The sequence below is a fragment of the Miniopterus natalensis genome, chromosome 12, assembly GCF_054644295.1.
Source record: "Miniopterus natalensis isolate mMinNat1 chromosome 12, mMinNat1.hap1, whole genome shotgun sequence".
Classification (NCBI taxonomy): Eukaryota; Metazoa; Chordata; class Mammalia; order Chiroptera; family Miniopteridae; genus Miniopterus; species Miniopterus natalensis.
Genome location: NC_142092.1, coordinates 58,148,705 through 58,169,222, shown reverse-complemented (window position 1 = coordinate 58,169,222; position 20,518 = coordinate 58,148,705). Strand labels below are relative to the sequence as shown.

Genomic DNA, 20,518 nt, shown 5'->3' with positions numbered 1-20,518 from the left:
AGCGGCGCCTCTCCAGCGCGGGCCGAGGACCAGCTTCCGCACGGGGGCGGGCTCTGCCTACCCACTGTCCACGCCAGTCTTTTAAAACGATGTGATACCAAAGCCACAGGTAAGCTTTGACTTAAAAGGCATACCGACAAGCGACGTATTGGGGCCACTGTATTCGCACAAAGCTGGGGCAAGCCCCTCCCCGGGGGCGCGGCCGGCTCCGGAGCGCCCCCCCCCCACCGCAGAGCCGCCGTCAGGTTGCTTTCGGGCCCCGCGCGCAGAAGCACCCGGTGCACTGTCGGAAGGAGCAGCGCACAGCCCCCTTTCGTGGGTTAAGGCATGTAGGTGCATTTCACGCACAACAGATTTCTGCACCACTCAGGACTTCATGACACACGGACAGCCTTTCAGGACACAGCCCCTGCTTCGTCGCTGTTTAAACACTGAAGTGCGGTAAAAGCAATACTCTGGTACAAGAGACCTTTCTACAAGGCCTCCCTGGGAAAATGGGGGGAAACAGCTCCCGTCCTCTAATGACGGTAACCGGGCCGTCCCACGGGACGCGAGGGCGGCTTCGCTCTCCGGGAGACTCGTCTGAGAAAGTTACGGCTCGCGGGAGCCCCTCCTGGGAGGCGTTGGCGCACTTCAGCCCCCGAGCGGCGATAATGGAGACGTGAGCGCTGAATCACTGTTGAAGTTTGTGTCTAGAAAGACACTCGGAATAATGTCATTAAACGCTGTTGTAACTTTTCATGTTTTGTGAAAATACCAGAGGCCACAAAAGCAGAAAGATGTAGCGCTGAAGCAGAGGCGGTTCAATAAGCACTTAACACGCAAAAATTTCCAATGGTATCTAATAAATTTTCATGTCGAATCTTTTAACATATAAAAGTTTTAAATGGCAACTAATAAATCTTCATGTCAAATCTCTTAACAAAATCCACAAATAGATTATAAAAATTGAACAATCATCAATGTCTTATGTATAAAGTTTTAAGGTGAAGTTTAAATTTCTTCCTTATTCTATTTAACCAAATACTTGAGGGATTTAGTGACTGCACAGGAGCAGCTGATGCATTTCTAAAACAACTGGGTGGTGCAGACCCCCGAGGAAGGCCCGCCCCGCCCCTCAGCCCCGCCCGCCTCTCAGTCCTCCACGAACGTCAGCCGGCCGGGCCCCTCGCTCTTCATCCACCTTCGGTACCTCTTCCATCTGGGGTCATTTGCCAGTTTTTTCTTTAGCTCTTCTTCTTGCTCCTGTTTGTAGACCTGTAAGTATAAATAACACCAACTGACTTCATAATCCAAAGGGAAACATCTGTCAGTAGCTTTATTGGCATATTGACATCTTTCAAATATAAGCTTAGGTGAAAGTGTCCCCTGAACGTATAGGTTCGTTTCGTAAAGACCACATACTAAAAATACTAAGCGACTCAGCACTTTAACACTCGGCGGTAAATGCAAAAGAACACCTGTACAAGCACTGGCCCTCACTGAAATGAGACATAAACTGAGTTTAGAGGGTCTAAACACTTCCTCTCTACAATTAATGCCCAATATTAAAGAATCCCACCTTATTTTTTTTATTTTTTAAATATATCTTTATTGACTTCAGAGAGAGGAAGGGAGGGAGAGAGAGAGAGATAGAAACATCAATGATGAGAGTCACTGATTGGCTGCCTCCTGCACGCCCCCTGCTGGGGATGGAGCCCAAAACCCCCGCATGTGCCCTGACCCAGAATCGAGCCCACCACCTCTTGGTGTATAGCAGGATGCTCCAACCGAGACACATTGGTCAGGGCAAAAGTAAGATGTTTGTTCATTATTTAGCTCTTGGATTTCAGAAATTTGAGCGCATTTCTGTGACCCTTATCACACTCCTAATTGTACTTTGGTAAGGAAGGTGACACAAAAGTCACAGCAGGTTCGGTACTCACCTGGTAATTCTCCTTTATCCAGAGCTCCCGTTTAAGGAAAGTTTCTTTCTGATGGTCTTCTAGACTATCAAACTGGGACTTTGACATCTTCATAGACTTGCGTATGAGATACAGTCTTTCTTCTTCACCATATTCTTTGCCTTTGATGTTAAAATTATAGACCCACCGGCAATACCAGACTACGTATGAGCACAGGTGAAAAGGAGCTAAGAGAATTTGAAACAGGAGCAGGTCACGTATCTGGGGCTTCTGATAGCCTCCCTTTATATCAATCTTACTTTTTATGATGTTCTTTATAATGTTCTCCTCCTCATCACGGATTTCCTCTTTGGATTTTTTGTTTCTGCCCTTTTCTTTGGCTTTTCTGAGCAACCCCTGCTGCTTAGCAATCTCCATGGCTTGGATGCGGTACTTGGGCACTGTGGCCAGGTAGCTGATAGCCTTGTCATAGCTGTTCCACCAGCTGAAAAACTAAAATATTTAACAAAGAAAAATGAGTCATTTTTATTACCAAAATTCATCTTGGTGAGCACCACTGTCCCCCTAAACCTATTCTGATAAAAAACAGGGACCTCAGTCATTTTACTCTGTAAGTGTAAGATATAATTGAATAATGCCTCTGTGTACAAGGCTGGATAAGTCAGGTAAGCCCTGAGCCGAGCCAAAAGGCCATTATATCAGACAGGAGCTACCCAAGATCAGAGGATAGACAGACTGATGGACTCACACCCCTGTGACTTTACTATCTGGCTCTTCCCTGCATCACTATTAAGAAATCTCTCTCTAGTTCTCTCTCACGACTGCAGTCTACTTACTGAGGGAAGAGTTATAAAAACAGCTGGTGAGGAACTTGTTTTAATAAATCATAGGATAGTGTGGCCAGCGTGGCTCAGCGGTTGAGCATCGACCTATGATCCAGGAGATCCCAGTTCCATTCCCAGTCAGAGCACATGCCCGGGTTGCAGGCTCCATCTCCAGTAGGGGGTGTGCAGGAGGCAGCCGATCAATGACTCATCATTGATGTTTCTCTCTCTCTCTCTCCCTCTCTCTGAAATCAATAAAGACATTTTAAAAAAAGAAGAAATCACAGGGTATAGAATCAGGCAACTGTATCCATTCCTCTCCCCTCCCTAAACCAACTACGTGCACCACGGTTACTGCTCATCGTATTCAGAGCGGAGATTCAAATGTGTTTGCTCTTTACTTATTTGGACAGGAAAACATCTAACTTATTTCATAAATACATTCAAACTCAGAAAGTTTTATTGTCAGAAAAAGTCCTGTTCCTTACATTTTCATACATTTTGTTTGCTGTTTTATTGAATGAATATAGCAGTTATGCCAATAATATCCTGAAATATTATAGCAGCAAAACATTAGGAATAGCAAAAAAAAGTTACTAGGGGGTTACATTATCTAAAACAGAAAAGTAAAATTATTCCTGTTCTCCCCCTTTGAAAGGACAACACTTTCACAACAGGTGATACATTTAAAATCCATAACCGGTGTAAGTTTTCAGAAGAAATCCTTTTTGTTGTAGAAACTGAATCTCATTCTGGAAATGAAACTGGAGAAGCAGTTTTCAAACTAGCAAACTGCTTCATTCTAATCTCAATTCGTTCTTTTCCTCAAGGAGCACAGGATAGGTGTGGTTTCCAGGCTGAAGGTAAATGTCTGTGGTATTTGAAAACAACGTAAAAGGTCAGGCTCTTTAACCTACTCCAGAAGTGCTGAGCCTGAGCACAGGCACATGGGCAGGCATCTGGGAACCTAGGGACGTCCCTGGTGGTGACAACGATGGCAAGCACAACTGGCACTGGGTGGACAGGTGCCACAATCTGTTGGGTCGTCTTAAGAAGTTCAGATTTTTCCCAAGTTTAACGGAAAATTATTGACACGTTCTACAAAAGTCAATGAAATGATCGGGTTGGCACTGAATGTGGCTGTTGTGTGGAAAACACTCTGAAGGAGGCTATGAGAGACAGATCCTTTGTTGGGTTTTTTTGGTAGTTATATAGTGACATTCATCAATTTCTTGGATTTTCCACTGATAAAGATTCCAATATTATCATTGGTTTAAAAAAATGAGTATTTCTTCTGATGTAAAAATATCTCAACTGGAAGTAAAATTTTACAGAAAGGCACTTCTAGCACAGTTTCAATGACTAGCCCCAGACAGTGCACACTCAAGCACATACATGCAGACATACGTGTCCATCAGTACACACCTGAAACACTGAGATGGCGCACACCGTGACCAGAATCACCACTCTGGCATCCACTTTGGGGGCCAGGCGCCTGCTGTAGTAGTGGTAGTAATGGCTATAGTACTCCTCTGGGTGGTCCAACATGTAGTCATAATCTTTTCGTGTTTCTTCATCCTGCAAAATAACAAGATGTCCAAATGCATAGACATTTCCCAAAATGGCCTCAGTTTATAATCTGTTATATCAGATCTAGAGTTTTATAATTACATAAGGTTAATCCGAGTAAAAGCACCAGAACTGTCCAAGTCAAAAGACGTCCCATCCCTCTTCAAAGACACACATAGATTTGTTTCCAGAACTTTAATGGTAGCTATAAAGCATAATAAAAAATATCTCCCTAAATTCTTGAGTATTGTTAGTCCCCCTAGAAAAATAAAAACACTTTAATAACAATGAATGATGCCTTTTTAGCCAGTGTTGTGCTAACGAGATGTCTTCACATTCTTGTAACTTAAGCGCATGCTGACACCTACTCTCAATAACTGTTGACAGGGAAAGATGTTTGTCTCTATTGTACACATTCACAATCGTTTTCCAGCCTTATGTAGAAAGTTTCCTGTTGAAAGCAATGATTAACACAACAAAAAGCAGACGAAGCCAATTTGTGCCTATAAAAATGAATTATGCTCATCTCAAAGAAACATCTATGCAGTAAGTATAGTGGTCAAAGACTAGCTTTGTGACTTCAGGTGACATTTTTAGCCTCTCTGAGCCTCACCTTTTTTTGTAAAATAGAGATAATAATACCTGCTCTATTAATTTTTCAGTGTTGTTTTTAATATCAAATGACACACATTATACAAAAACATGTTACAAATACACAGTACGTTACTATTATAATACCTGGTCACCGCCCAGTTCATAAATAACATGTAAATCCTTCTCCATCATACAAACATGTTGAAACAATTAGAACACTTTGAAATGCTGCTCTGTTTACAAATATTCACAAATAAAACACTTCTTAAAACTTTCTCTAAATGTAATCAATTTCTAATGGATAAACGCCACTCTTTTACTGAGCCACATCAGTTGAAGAGCTATTAAACTGGGTTATGAATTGCTTTTTAATCACACAGGAAACCTATTCTGTCTTGTGTCCCAAAAGATGTTAAAGACTAAAAGCATAACAAATTCTTCACTCTCTATAAGTGAGTACACAGAAGCCATTATTAAAACAAAACCTTTTTTCCACCTAGAGGATTTGTTTTTTTTAGGATGAATTATTTAACATCCATAAAGCTGCCAATTCTCAGGCAAAGACATTTCAAAATCTATACCTGGTGCTCTGCTACTGTAAACAGAGTTCCTGGGGTCTGCTCAGGGCCTCCTTCTGAGTCCTCCAAAACAAACGTAGTTTTGTAGATTTCCAATGAATTTGCTAGTGAAAAATCTTCCCTGTACCCATTAAAATCATTGTATATTTTCTACTAAGAATTCTAAAGTTGAAAGCACATTTTTAGTGATAAGTCTGTTTCATTACACTCAAAATATTTTAAACTTATGACTAAAATTTGAAACCAGATAAACTAGTACCTAGTATAGTTAGATATAAATACATTTAAACTCCCCATGACACTGTATAGAGGGCCAAGATGAGAACTGTCTGTTATATAAGAAGGCCTGAACTCAGGCTGATATTACTTTCCAATTCATTCCTTGTATGTTCATATCTGTCAAAAAAGATTTTCTTGTGGCACTTGCCACACAACTCAACTGTGAACCAATTATTCCTTCTATAAGCCATCAGTATATTCTAGAGCTTGTAACCTAAAGAGGGTAAAACTTTATATGCCACAATGTTAGCTCTGCAGACTAAAGCCCACATCTTTTGAAGTATCGCATTTTGAGAACTTCAAGACATCCTTTGAGAATTTTTTCATTCTCTCTCCATTTCTTTGCTTTTGGGGCTAATTTTATAGAAGTGCTCTGCTTTTGGCCGGAAATCTGTGGCTTTTAACTCAACCTCCCAATCTTGGCAGATGCCTTTTAAAATGTATTTCTTCAAACACGATTCTTCTCCTTGCTCCGACTAGATTCGAGGTAGTTTGAAACTGACTGCCACACAGGTCGGAGTTCTACCGGCCTCCAGCATCACTATCTATGCGGAGCCTTCCCCAGCCGGACTGTGCTTCTGGTTGAAGTACAGGGCAAGGCCTCTGAGTGTGGCTGAAATCTGCTGTGTGAATGCCATGCATCCAATGGCTATCCTTGCTTCTTTGTTCTCTTGTCTCGGTGAAGGTCACAATCCACAGAATGCAGATATCCCTCCTCCAGCATGTCACCCAGATCTTCCCCAAGGGTCACCTAGATTTGGTGATCGAGGATCCTACTGGTCCCTAGATTTGTGATCAAGTCCTGACCTCCTCTAACAGGATGGTCACCTAATGCTCCAGCAGCCAGCAACTCCCAAACCACCTTGTGTCTGGCTTCCCTACTGCAACCAGAGCCCATAGAGTCTAACCAGAGCCCACAAATGAGCCCTCGAACGACCTCATTCCTGCAAAGGCTTCGGGGCCAAGTATGACTTCTCTTAGGATGGTTTTCTTTTCCCTGGAGTCACCATAGAATTATGACCCTGTTTTTGTCATGATTAGAGACAAGAAGGTTGGCCACCTCCTTATTATAGCATTTAATCAGCCAGAATCTTTACTCAGTTTGTAGCTTTCCCTCCAGAATGAAGAAAATGATTTCAGGCTAAGGCATGATATACTTTAGAAGGTGTTCAAGGTTGGCACAAATTGGAGAGTTAGGAGCTCTAACAGTCTGAGTCAAAATCCTACTCATTAGTAACCCACAGAGTTTAGAATTACTCTAGTAAAAACACAAGGATACCAGGAATATTAGCAAAAAAGAAAAGACAGAGACTGGGACCCAATTAGGGACTTGTTACAGGTATATACTGATTTTAACACCATACATTTATTTTTTTCTCCTATATATCTTGGAACTACGGTAGTCCCACATTTTTAAGAAAATATTCCATGGCTAATAAGGTAAAGCAAAATTCCCTTGGCAACCAACAAGGCCTCCTCCGTAACTGGCCTTACCTTACCGAGCAACATCTCATCCCTCTCCCCTCTCCTGTCCACAGCAAGCATTCAGGTAGTCGTTTCTGGACTTCAGTGTGCCCTCCAATCCAGCACGCTTTCAACGCCTGCCCTTGCACACAGAATTCTAGCTCAAATGCCCATCCCTTCCTTCCAGCCTCATGAGCTCCTATCAATCCTTTAGGACACAAACGTTACACCTTCAGATAGAGTCAGACACCTTACCACACATATCACCTATTTGTTATAGCACTTATCACATTGTAATCATCAGTTTTTCCTTCTGGAGTGAGAGCTTCTAGAAGGTGCGTGGGGGTGACTCGTCAATCTCTGTATATCCAAGACCTAGCACAATGCCTGGCACTCAGTAGATGTCATTTTAAAAACGAGTGAGATTTGGTAAAGGCTCCTACATCCCTCACGATAAACCTCTCCCAGCCACACGGGTCTCCATCTCACCAGGAGGGCTGGCTGGGTGATTACGTCACAAAAACTTGAGTTTAGCAGAAACAATTGCTTGACGTCATAGAATATGAAAGTAGCTACTGTGGCTTAAATAGCTTAAACCTTAAAACAGTTTAATATCTTACCTTTCAATAAGTGGTACTTTTTCTTTCAGCAATTTTGTGGCTCTTAAGGTCCCCGGGTCAGGAAGATTCCAACTTCTTTCCATAACCAAAACCTTTATACTTGCTTCTTCCTCTCTGTCCTGAGCCTTGACAAGCTGGGCAATAAGCTCCTGGCTTCTAATCTCTACAGGAAAAAATGGTGCTGCTGCTGGTGTCCATCCACTGCCAATCCTCGTGGGCATATGCAGGAGGACTGGAACATAACCACCAGTATCTAGATCAAAAGTGAACAAGAGGAGACCCACGAGCAAAGAAAGCACTGCACCCTTCCTTCTCTCAGGAAACGTCGCTCCCCCCTCCCCAGAGGCAAAGAAATATATTATGTTCTTGCCCTTGAAGGAAATAATGAATTGCTTCATTTTAATGAACATAAGTTGCAATAATTTGATATTGCAGCCAGTTTTACATTAAAAAGTTTCTATTACACAGATAGTAAAAACCACTTTAGGATGGTAAAGGCCAGGAATCAATAGTAAAGCATAGTAATATCTTGTTTGGTCTTAAAAACATGTATTTTTAAAAAAAGAAAAAAAGAAATACACACATACACATGATCTTTAAAAAAAAAATCTCTTCCCCTAATTTTTTCTTTTCCGGGCCATTACATCCTACGAAAAAGGAGGCAAATTAACTGCCATCGGCTCCGTTTACTTTCTTGTTCCCTGCCCGCCAGCCGCGGGTGCAGCCACCTTCTCCTGCGTCTTTTCTTCTCCGTCTACGTGTGAACTCAGCAACTAGCGTGACCTGTAGCATCACATGTATACCAGTGACACTCAGACCTGTTCTTCCTGTGCCCACCTATTTTCAAGTATCTCCTGAATCATTTCCTAAATGTAACAGAAATACCTCAAACTCAGCGTGCTCCCACCCCAAATCTGTCTCCGTGTCTCAGTTAATAGGACAGTATGACCATCAACTTGGTTACCTGAGCTTTTAAACACCTTGGTTATTTTCAATTCAGCAAGTAATTATGCTGAATTAGGGCCTTATTAGGCCTTGCGCTAAACTCAAAAGGGGATCAACAGACAAGTCACCGGAGGTCCCAGCCTCAAGAACTCTCCCACCCAGAAGACTAGCGAGCAAGAGAAGCGCAGGCCCGTGCGCAGAGGAACCAGGGGCTGCCTCCCTCGGCCCGAGGCCAGGGGACGGGACCCGCAGGCACAGAGCGAGAGCTGGCCTTTGAAAGGCCAGTGAGGGGTCGTCAACCCTGCTCCAGGCACAGAAGAGCGAGTGTCAGGTGCGGAGTCCTCGGTGACTACAGTGGGCTGAGGGAAGCTGGAGCACCGGGCGCTCCGAGGGCGCAGGACACGCGGCCGGGCCGCAGGCTCGGCAAGGACTGCAGAGGACGCCGCGTGCCGGGCTGCCAGGCTGCCATGCTGGCTGGCACCGCGCGCCAGCGACAGAGAGCGTTTCCAAGGATGAGACAGCGGCGCTGAGGGGCGGGTACCCTGAAGGATAACTGGTAGCACTGGAAGGGACGGGATGAGGGAGACACAGGTGAGAGACTAAGGGGCAGGTGAACAGGACTTGGTGATAGAGGAAGGACAAAAATCAATCGTGTGCCGCCTGACAGTGACGTTCTCAGTTACAGTGACTGTGTGGACCGTGTTACTCTAAGAGAACAGAGCATGAAGGCAGCAAATTGGGAGAAGACGAGAGGGAAAACTGGAAATTTTTGAAATGGGGGAAAAAATTACGGGACATCTTTTCAATTTCTGGAGCCTCCAGGGATTATCTATTCCCGTAGAAGGGGTGTGCCTTTGTCTTTTAAAAGTTACTTCTGTAAAGACAGAAGTAACTTGTGGAAAACTGGGAGTAGTGCAAATAATTCCTATTTCACAGAAAGACAAGCTGTGTCCGGTGCAATGCAACTGACCATCGCCTGGCACTGGCCAGTCCTGCAGGCAGGTCAGCAGCCCTTGTCCGACTATAAATGTGTGGCATTTTTCCTCTTTTGAACCAATGTTAATATCTTGCCGGTTCCCTCATTAACTGATAAGTTAAATAAAATCTCTGATATGTGTTCATTTTGTATTTGTATGAGAGTCATGGTTATATCTTCTTTTAAAATTTAAGCTTTAACGAAGATTAACGAGAGTGATTTCAGACGTGGTTAATCTGGGTACCTGTGCTACAGATGAGAGACAACTGAAAATATGAACGTAGACAACATGTAGATTTTGGTACTGTCGAGGATTTAGGTGAGTTTCATCAGGAAAAGCTCAGAAAAGGGTACCAAAAGGACAAGTTGACGTAGGCAGAGGAAAAGAAAACTAAAGAGAAATGGCTACAACGATAGGAGAAAGGAGAAATGGGACAGGACTACATCAGCAGAGGCCACATGGTCAGCATCAAATGCCACAAAAAGTTCCAGGACGAAGGAGGAGCCCTCAGACCTGACGCCTGGAGAGCCCCGTTCACCTTGACGGGCACCGGGACCTGCGCCGCAGTAAGGAGAGGAGGGGAGAGTCACAGTGAGCAAAGGAGGACGCTGCGACCGTGGCTTTACCAGAAGAAAATTAAGGGAAGGGAATGCGAAGTGAACCAAGAGATTCTTAAGTTACCGAAGAGGAATGACGAGGTTCCAGACCATGACGGTGGGAACAGAACCGGTTCAGGCGCCAGTGCCTTCTGCCTTCCCAACCGTCCTCAGTACTGTGCCCAGAATGTCCTTTCTGAACCAACACCAGATCTGTGTTAAACTCCACTCTGACACCCCTGTTAACTATTCAATACACAAAGTTCAAGTTCCTGAACACAGCTTAAAGGGTTGTCCACCCTGTGACCCCAAACTGCGTTCCTGGCTCCTGAAACACTGTGCCTACGACACACCAGGCAGGCTTCTTACCTAGAAGCAGTAGATCCCCCAAGTCTATGGAAAATGCAAGAAGGGTCTCTGCGCAGTCAGTCTCTCAGAATGTTCCGCTTACCCAGGAGAAGTTTGCACAAGCTAAATTAAACTGTGAGTGCTCAGCCTCTAGCTAGAATTATATCAACTCTAGTTTGTGTGTTAATCAAAAGTTCTGACTGGTAGTTGATAACATCAGGTGTCAGGTGGTCACAGCACTACAATCTGGTGTATAATCAACTTTGGCTGTAAACAGGGTATAACAGCTGAGATTAAGGGATCAGTAAAAAATGAACAACACTTATGGGTTCACAGCAGAGGTAGTAAATGTGGCACATAAGGTACCACACCCTTCTGGGCCCTTGGGGGAAATCACTATCAAACCCATCATCTGTCTCAGTAAATCCAGACAAGGCCTCAGAATGTCCATAAGTGTTCCAGGGAGTCTGACCAGTCAGCGTTGGTGTGCGAAATAAAGACTACTGTCTATCAAGCTTATTTAATTTGGCTGTTTATTAGCATTACAACTGTTCTAGAAATTTTCATCATTTCTATTATTTTTATGAATACTCAATTATTATGGATGACTGATTAAAATCTGGGTTGATGCTGAGAAAGAAACAGTAAAACTAATAAGTACAGTTAATTTCCCCAAAAAACAGAGTCCCTGGGAACCAAATAATAAAAGTGATCCTTGGTGGGGAAAACGCTCACTCCTGTAATACCTCGCCAGACTACGTCTCACTTGTAGAGCAAGCCCTGCACACGCATGGCCCCTCGTTTTTGTTGATCAAGCTTTCCCTCTACCAGCAACGTCCCCTCCCCATCACCCTCGGTTCTAGATCCCGATCAAAGAGCACATTCTCCTCCAACCCCCCCAAGAAGAAATAAATGTGTCCTCTCGCAGCTGTGACAGAATTTACACATATTTTTATTATGTGTAACAAAAGCTCAGAAAAGGGTACCAAAAGGACAAGTTGACGTAGGCAGAGGAAAAGAAAACTAAAGAGAAATGGCTACAACGATAGGAGAAAGGAGAAATGGGACAGGATTTAAATAAATAACTTAAATAAATAACCAAACAATAAGTATCTGTCTCCTTGTTATATTAAAAGCTTAACAGCAGGAGCTGTGGCCTTTTTGCTGCTGTGGTCCGCTCCCCCAGCATCTACATCAGAACTGGTTACAGAAAGGGGCAAGAAAATACACTATGGAAAACAAACAGTGACAGGCAAGGGCAGGGAGTTCAGAATCCACCCCCACCCCGTCCCCTGGCCAAATTCTTCCTAAGTGCTAAAGCCCCGCTGCACCAATCAGACTGATAAAAAGAAACGAAGCGTTCAGTGACTCCACTGCAAGAGGAGGCTAGAGAGCGAGCAGAAGGCTCCCTGCACACCCTAACTTACAGACAGCCTCATGCCAGGAACGCTCCCAAGGCCTCTTCTATGTTCTGCTCTTGTGGTCTTAGAAATGCAGTCAAATCCAGCTATTTTCTCATTTTCTACCAATCGTGGTTTTCTAAGTGCATCCTTCCCACCTACTCCCTATCTGCTCATTTTTATGCCAGCCTTCTTACTTTATTTTATCCAAATCTTATCTATATTCAAAAATGTTCTGACTTAAAAACCTCCAGAACACAATTTCTCCGTAAAAACATAAGTACAACTTTCCTCTCATGCAGGAATTTTTCATTCCTACCCAACCAATCAACTTTATCTGTATCACTCTAAAAACTACAATTAATTCGGGGTAAAATGCCAAAGTAGGCTTCACATACCAGTGTTGAAAACTCCAGAAACCCACTTTGTTTCCATTTTATCTGAATTCATCTCCATATATGAGTTTTTATTTATTTAACAAACATTCATTATCTGATGTGCCAGACACTGTGCTAGGAGCCACCGACACACAGAAAAGCTGAGCAGCATGGCTTAGTGGTGAGAACAGAAGGGCTTCCGTCTTTACAGTGCAGTGTGATAAGTGCTATATCCACATAAAAGGACCCAGTGTTGACACAGTGACAGTCCGTTCACTGAACTTCCAAAGTCCGTGATTCCCTGAATCGCCAGTAGTCAAATACACTAAATACTATTTCATTGTCTTCACCCACATCATGAAGCAAATATAAAGCAGTGTGTAAAATCCTAATGGTTTGGAGTCCTGCTGAGATCTGGAATTTTAAGTTAGTTTTTAAAATGTATTGGGGTGACAATGGTTAATAAGGTTATATAGGTTTCAAGTCAGACAGAAAAAGTTAAAAGCCATATGATTTCACTCATATGTGGGGTATAAAACTGGGATTTTAAGCTATTTGAGAACATGAACTAGGAACGACATGGTGAGAGCGCTGGCCAGCGCCTTTGCCTCCCATCGTTACCCATTCTCCTCTTTCTTGGTTTTCCTCCACCTTTCCATGCAGACAGAATCTTTGTTGCTAAAGCAACAATGGTAGAATCTTTGCTAAAATAACAATGACTAAGAGTATACTTTCCCTTTCCACTGAGGACTAAAAACTATGTTTCCCCTGCTGGAGCTGAAACACTGAAAATGAAACACTGGAGGGCTCTCTCTATAGCAGACCCAGACCCGAGCAGACCACGAGGAGCAGAGCAGAGCTGTCTGGCTGCGGAAGTGGCTGGTCCCCAGGGCCACCTAACAGCCAAGCTGTGTCACAATTGAGTTGTGTGCACTAAATAAAGTTTCCTTCATCACCGCACCCCAAATTGGAGATTCTTGTTGGTGTTGATGCCAACAACCTTCTGTTGACATCCCATGGCGATGAGGATGGGACTCTGAAGCAACAACCTGATGTTCTGACACAGTTCAGAAATCAAAGCATCTGGCACCTGCATGAGCCCCTTGTACTTCAGTTATCTTTTTGTTAGCACCTCAGGGTCTCAGGTAAGTCCTCTCAGAGTCCCATAGAGATCAGGGAGCCCATTTTACTAGGCAAATTCTACACCAGGAGTGCAAAACTTGGCTGATATTGCAGCATTTCCACTGCAATTATCATCCCCAGTCCTCTGATTTCATAGAACAAACTGACAAGATAGGTAAAATTCAACTGGTTAAACGTATTGCCTTTTCATCTGCCTTGGTCTAAAGCCTTCCACTTAGTATTGCGTACCATCAATTCCTTTTGGTGTACATAGATTGTCCCCTCCTAAAATTGTTAATGGAGGCTTATCCTATGATGCTAGGTCAAAGAATGTATGAACCTACCTTATTTAGACCTAACTATTGCTAAGAGCTTACAAAGGCCCTTGAAATGAATGCAATCTTTCCACAGCGTGCTGCCAGGAGACGACACCGCGCATCATGGCCTCCAACCTGGATATATGGTCCATCAAAAAGACATCTCCACAAGGACGCCCTCCAGCCTCTCCGGAGTGGGCCATCCCAGGTACTGTTACCTAATCCCTGAGTTGTAGGTGAAGGTACTGATACATGAATTTATGCTTTTCATTTTAAAAGGCTCCCAAACTTGCACCTCATTGTTTGAACACCCCAGCCTATAGGATACTGCAGATTAGAGTTATCCAGAGCTTGGCTTTGCCTTGACAATTTCACATTAAATGTCTCATCTTTCAGTCTGTATATATCTTGGTGAAAGAGATCATTATTCCAAGAAGATGTTCTATTCTATTGTTGTTACTTCTTAAGCAACTATTAATATCATTTTTATAAATGGATATAATTCACTCATAGACTGGCAGCTTTCTTTGAAATTCTCTCTTCTCCTTGCTGAGCTTACTCTGATCTCTGACTGTAGCTTGTGAACATCTGCCAAGAAGTGATGAAATGACTACATTTGGGTCCCAATCAGCTCAATAAGAGTCTGTCATGCTTAGGAGCTGAGTATCACTGATGGAAGGTAAAAATTAACTAAAGCGTTGCAGAGGGAAAATCACATAGGCAAATCCCTCTAAAGATTTCCTTTACACAAAGCTGAGACTTCAGGAGAGAAATGTTCAAGGAAAATAATTACTAGAATAGTTACTTACACTGAAAGTAGGAGCTTTCTTAGAGGATTAATTTGAAAAGTAATGTGCCAGAGGCTCCCCTAAGTGTCCTCAATCCTGCCTGCTCCTCCTCTGCTGCCATAAAAGGGTGGACTTTGACCCAACATATTACCTCACAATTTGTACCTCTGCAGAAATTCTTTCACCCAGAGATTTCAAAGTGTTTTTACAAATATAAATTAATGAGCCTCATCATCACTTCTCTCCACAGAGACGGTTCATTTAAGTAACATGGAAATTTACCTAAATGGCCTACCCCAGGTCACCTTGTGTCACCTGGAAATGGGTATTCAAAGTGTAAAAACGCCCTGCAGCCTCACTGCAGACCCAGATTCACTGCATCTTCAGCAAGTCCCACTGGAGGGACGAATCATCTTTAATCCTCACAGCAAGGCTCCTACCCACTGGCCTTCCCCAGCCTCAGCGAGCACCGCACACCTGGAGACCCAGGCTCCGGCTTGCCTCCTTTCTGTTTTTACTGCCCCTAAAGCTCCGTGAGGATAAGTCACGACTGCTTTTCTAAGGGTTTTTCTTTATGAATCACTTTGATTTTGTTCCCCCAAACTCTTCTATCAATCCAGTGAACAAATATTTATGAAACACGGGTTTTGTTGCCACTCACTGTGCTGGACACAGGGAACACTATAGTCACACTCCTCCTTTCGTAGGAAGGACAGACAGTAAACAAGAACCAGCTCCTCTGTGGTCGGTGCTACGAAGGTGACAACCGTGCTGAGCTGGGTGAGGTCTGCAGGCACGGATGGGTCAGGCAAGCCTTCTCCAGGCAGGGCCCCGGGCTGATGCGTGGAGCCTGGGGCACTTCCGTACAGGATGCTGACGGGGGCTCTGCCGTTTCCGGGGGAGGACTTTTGGGAACTGACGCAGCAGACACAGAGTGGGCACATCCACGTTCCTTACTTGTGTCTACAGAATGTCAAAAACTTTTTAAAGACATTAATGACCCTCAACCCCAGCAAAAGAAGAACCCTGGAATATATAATGAAGGACCATGGCTCAACCTGGGCGAGGAGGAACTCTGGCATTACAGCGAGCCACCCTGGGGCGACATGGACCCCCAGGTAACAAAGATAATGAAGAACCTGGGACTTGAGTGGGATGAGGTCCAGGAATCAGCAACAGAAAGTACAATAAAGTGATGGACACATAACTATCCCTAAGTACCACGAAATACAAGATAAAGGGCCTCACCATTAGGGTGAGACCCTGCCCCTCCCCTGATCCCATCAGCTGTAGTCCTTCCCCAACCTGAGACCAAATAGCCTGCCACTCCCCCACCCAGCCAGGAGTCGAGGATGACCACTCCACCACCCAGCCCAGAGTCAGGGACTGCCACCCCCAACCCAGCCTCCAGCGTGGCACTGGGGGCTCCTCTTCCACCCAAAGCTGTAGTGGTGGCGTTCCAGAGGGAACCAACAAGAAAAGCTCCTTCCATGCTGGGCAGCTTGATGGTGGGATCAGCTTCTCCCTCTGGCCACAGTCAGGGCCAGCAGGGGGTGGCCAGAAGGGTCTTCAGTTTCCTGTTAAGATTCATATGTAGGCCATCCACTAACAAGCAGCATCTTAAATGGACGAGTCAAGCCAATATCATTTTTTAAACTGCGGACAGCGACGGCAGGGTCACAATCAGACACTCTGGGTCAAGCCACGCTCTCCGCATTTTAAATACTGAACTTGAAGGTGCTGAGCTCCAGGGAGGCCGGCCCCCTGGTGCAGATCAGCCAGAGGCTGGACCGAAACAGTTACAGCTGAATCAGTGCCAGAAATACACGCTGGGTGAGCAAAAACCTCTGAGTGAGAGGACTTGGTCCAGCGGATGATGGAGCTGTTCTCTGCACGGGATTCGTATCATGAGAGTATCCGGCATCTCTGTGGCCTTCAGAAGCATCTTATCCAAAATACTTGCTCAGCTTGAAGGATGGCCTGGAGCCCCCCCTGGGGGTCAAGAGGAGAGGCCACCCTCACTGCAGGTCCACCCCTTGGCCCCCATTTGAATGAAAATTCAGACTGGACTGTTTCCTGGGGCCCTTCTCCCCTGCCCTGCTCTTCTGTTCTCCCATTTTTGTGGAGGTTTTTATTGAAGTATTTGGTTCCTCCAAATCTTGTAATAAACTTGATGCTCCAGTAAAAAAAACAACAACCAGTAACAATGACTAAGTGTGATGATATCTTGTTTTACCAAATGTATTTAAATCATATTAGTGTTTATTTTTTTTAACAACCACCATCTTTAAAAAATCTCATAGGCATTTATTTGACCAAGGCAACCTTAGAGTTATAAATCCACTAAATCTCACACAAATATATTCCCATCTGGTGATGTATTATCCACATCCACAGATCCCTGGTTATCAGACGTTCTGACGGAATACCATTGTAAGGTTATGAGTATATAATATAGCTTCTTACAGCATATATGTTAAAAATATTAAGAGAATCGAACTGTCTAACCACTATGCTCTATACCTGAAACTAATACAGAATAATACTGAATATACACTGTAATTGAAAAATAAATAATAATAATACAAGAAACTCGAACAAACCAATAATAAGAGAAATTAAGGTTATGAAAAAATTATGGGGGAGAAAAAAAGGCTCCTGGCTCCAATGGATTTACAACTAAATTATTTCAGATTTCAAGAGAGAAACAGCTTCTGTTAGATACACTGTTCCAGAGGTGAAATTCTGTTAGATACACTGTCCCAGAGATAAAATTTACCGTGTATTCTACAAAGCAAATATAAAGTCAACTTTTTCCTCCACTTATATGGCAGCAACTACTGAACTTGGCGGTGAAGAAGTCAGTCTTCCCAGCTCCCCTCCCTCCTTTTTTGGCTGGCTTCATAGATGAGTACACCTCTCACAGGGTTTACTGGTATTCTTTATGGAGAAAGATACAGAGTATAACAAAAATAGCAAACAAATGAAAGGCAGTCCCAGGTCTGCAGCTGCTGCCTCAGGAGATGATATGTGGAACTCTAGACAAGCTTCTGCATCTCGTCTTCATTCCAGAGCCATGGAGACTCACCAATTGCTCCCACTATTCTATCTGACCTGCTCTTAACAAAGGCCATGTGGAACCCTTATGCTTCACAAACTCTTTCCAGCCTGCAGATACAGCCCATACAAAAAGTTAGATCCCCACTGCCTCAAAAGATCATTTGGAAGGCTGAGGCCACCCACACTGACTGACCCCTGTTCATCGGACCTTTGCATTACCCAGACATGATACTCTGGCAACATTCTCACAACTTTCCACTATGACAGAAATAAAATCAGATCACCCTGTTTGTTTTTAAGAACTTCTTTGATACACAGCAAATCAAAGTCCTTTTCCTTATTCCAGGAGAGGGCATCTGCAACAACCTTTTTTTTTTAAGTTTCCTGAGCCGTTTCAGTGGAAATGGAATACATGTCTATTTCTATAAATTTAATAGAGTTCAGCTAAGTCTGATTTTCAAGGGTTCAGCTATCCCTGGACATCCCTTTACTCTCTCAGATAATTTCCATTCTTTTGCAGTAATACTTTAGGACACTCCCACGCTCCCTCCTCCATCAGCACAACTCCAATTTCATTTTTCTGTCTGGAGACTTAGTAGCTACCACAAACCTCCTGTGGGAATCAAGAATAAAAGTGCTACTTTCTCCAGACACACTAGTTTTTAACTGCCCAAAAGTTCCTTGTTTGTGAGTGGACAAATCATTTTAATGTACTTCTTATTAGCTGGCAAATCAGTGCTAAACTTTAGGGGTAGAAGCCTTTAGAGGCAACTGTTACAGATCCACCAGATCAGCCTCTAAATTTGTCTCTTCGAGAAATTGTCAAGAGTATTTAGAGTCTCTACTGTCTGTATTTCTTGGCACCTGTTTTACTAACATGTTCACCATCCTCATGCCAAACCTACTCCTCTCCAACCACAGCAGAAGGCACAGCTGCTAGTGTTTCTGGAAGTTCTCCATCTGCCAGTGCTTCCTTATACGCTTTGGAGGGCTTTGGAGGACCAGCAGCAGGCTTTCTAGTTGCTGGTTTGCACCACTGCCTTTCCTCACTGCAGAAAAACAGATTGGTACCTTCAGATGCTGGATGCCCCGGGTGGAGAAGTTCTTTCCCATTTTTCTTAGGTCTTTCCTCAATTACTCTTTATCCTAAATAATAGGTAACTAAACCCTCTGGCCTCAGTACTCCGCCAGTCTCCCATTCCTCAGTTAATTGCCAATAAAAATTACAACCCCACCGATGCCAGTGAAAATGTCGTGAACGAGGCATGCTCATTTTATGACTCCATACTGCTTCGGGAAGCACGAATGAAGAGCCTTGAACTCCTTGACTCAGTATTTTCAGCTCTGGAAAGCTATTCTGGAAAAATAATCCATGGTTAAACTATAATATACCCACTCAAAGCGGTCATTAAGTGCAGACTACATAGCAACATGAAAAACTGGCCTCAAAAAAAAGAAACACCATACAACTACAGCTGCTGTTACATCAGCATGGTGGGCCTTTGAAGCAGACATGACTTATACTTTGTGATTTCTTACACGGTGTGATTTTTGCAGTACTAGAAGAAAACAGGATCAGGCTCAATCTCCCCCTCCCCACAGGACCCAATAAAACTTTTGTCAAAGGACTGCACACATACAAAATACTTCCTACTAGAAACTTCTGGAGCCTTGAAACCCCAAGTCATCAAGCACCTATTTCCAGGCCCTATGTAGAGGGTTTCTCACTTATTTAACCCTCATAAAAACCCTGTGGGGAGGTATCATGGCCTTAGTTTTACACACGAAGAAACAGCTACTCGGGGAGATTAAGTCCCTACCCAAGGTCATGCGGGGTGTCAGAGCCAAGTGCCAAACATCTGGTCTTCTGACCGGTGGTTCATTGCTCTTCTCATGTTTTTCTAGATCCTTAAACCCACGCCACGTGTCCCAGTTAGCGCCATGCCCAGAAGCCAAGTTGCTATGACGCGCTGGCGCCGCCGCCGTCCTTCCATCCCGAGGACGGTGCCCGCGCCTCCACCTCGGGTCCGGGTCCGACGTCCCCTCCGCCTTCCGAGGGCGAGCTGCACGTTACTGAAACGCTCGCACGGGATCCCGAGGCGCCCAACCGACGCTGGGCCTCGCAGGACCAGGGCTGTCACCGGGAGGCGGGGCCCGGCCGCCCCGGGCCACAGGGGCTCCCCACCTCCGCCAGGCGGCCGCGCGCTCCGCCCGCACAGCGCCACGTGGGACAGCGCGGGCCTCCGGCGGGGCGCGGCGGCGTCCCCGCGCGGCGCGGGGGTCACGGAGCACCCCGCTCCCCGGGCCGGGGCCGAGCGCCGCGCGCTGCCCCCGAGGGTCCCCGCCGCCCGCCCGCCACCCCCAGGCCTCACCTTGAGCGTCTCGTAGGCGGTCGCCACCAGCAGGAAGGCCTCCTCCGCGCTCTGCGGCGGCCGCCCCGGGCCCTGGTCGCCGGGCTCGGGCCGGTAGCGGTCGGGGTGGTAGCGCCGCGCCAGCTGGCGGTAGGCCCGCGCGATCTCCGCCTTGCCCGCGGCGCGGCTCACGCCCAGCACCTCGTAGCAGTCCCGCGCGCCGCAGTACAGCCCCTCCACCAGCGCCCCCGCGGGCCGCGCCAGCAGCAGCGCCAGCAGCAGCAGCAGCAGCGGCGGCACCCAGCGCCCGCCCGCGCCCCCGGCGCCCCGGCGCGGAACGAGCGGCGCCGCCATGCCGGCCTCCGCCGCCGTCCCGCCGCCCCCGCCGCGCTCCCGGCTCCGCCG

The 20,518-nt window shown here is 45.2% G+C and overlaps 1 protein-coding gene across 1 annotated transcript; it reads right to left on the bottom strand.

Annotated features, from left to right (window-relative positions):
- Positions 1-266: 266 nt before the first annotated feature.
- Positions 267-20,467, bottom strand: DNAJC25 (DnaJ heat shock protein family (Hsp40) member C25). The gene is made up of 4 exons (XM_087822831.1): positions 20,135-20,467; positions 4,154-4,306; positions 1,926-2,396; positions 267-1,257 (listed from the first exon to the last, which is right to left on the bottom strand). Exons 1-4 carry the CDS (start codon positions 20,465-20,467, stop codon positions 1,135-1,137), a joined length of 1,080 nt encoding a protein of 359 aa, XP_087678957.1. The 3' UTR covers positions 267-1,134.
- Between the last annotated feature and the right edge of the window lie 51 nt (positions 20,468-20,518).

Coding starts and splice junctions, on each gene's coding strand:
- DNAJC25 (XM_087822831.1), bottom strand. CDS start 20,467: ATGGCGGCGCCGCTCGTTCCGCGCCGGGGCGCCGGGGGCGCGGGCGGG. Junction 4,307..20,134: donor CCGCCTACGAGACGCTCAAG/GTGAGGCCTGGG, acceptor GTTATTTTGCAG/GATGAAGAAACACGAAAAGA. Junction 2,397..4,153: donor GCGCCATCTCAGTGTTTCAG/GTGTGTACTGAT, acceptor TAAATATTTTAG/TTTTTCAGCTGGTGGAACAG.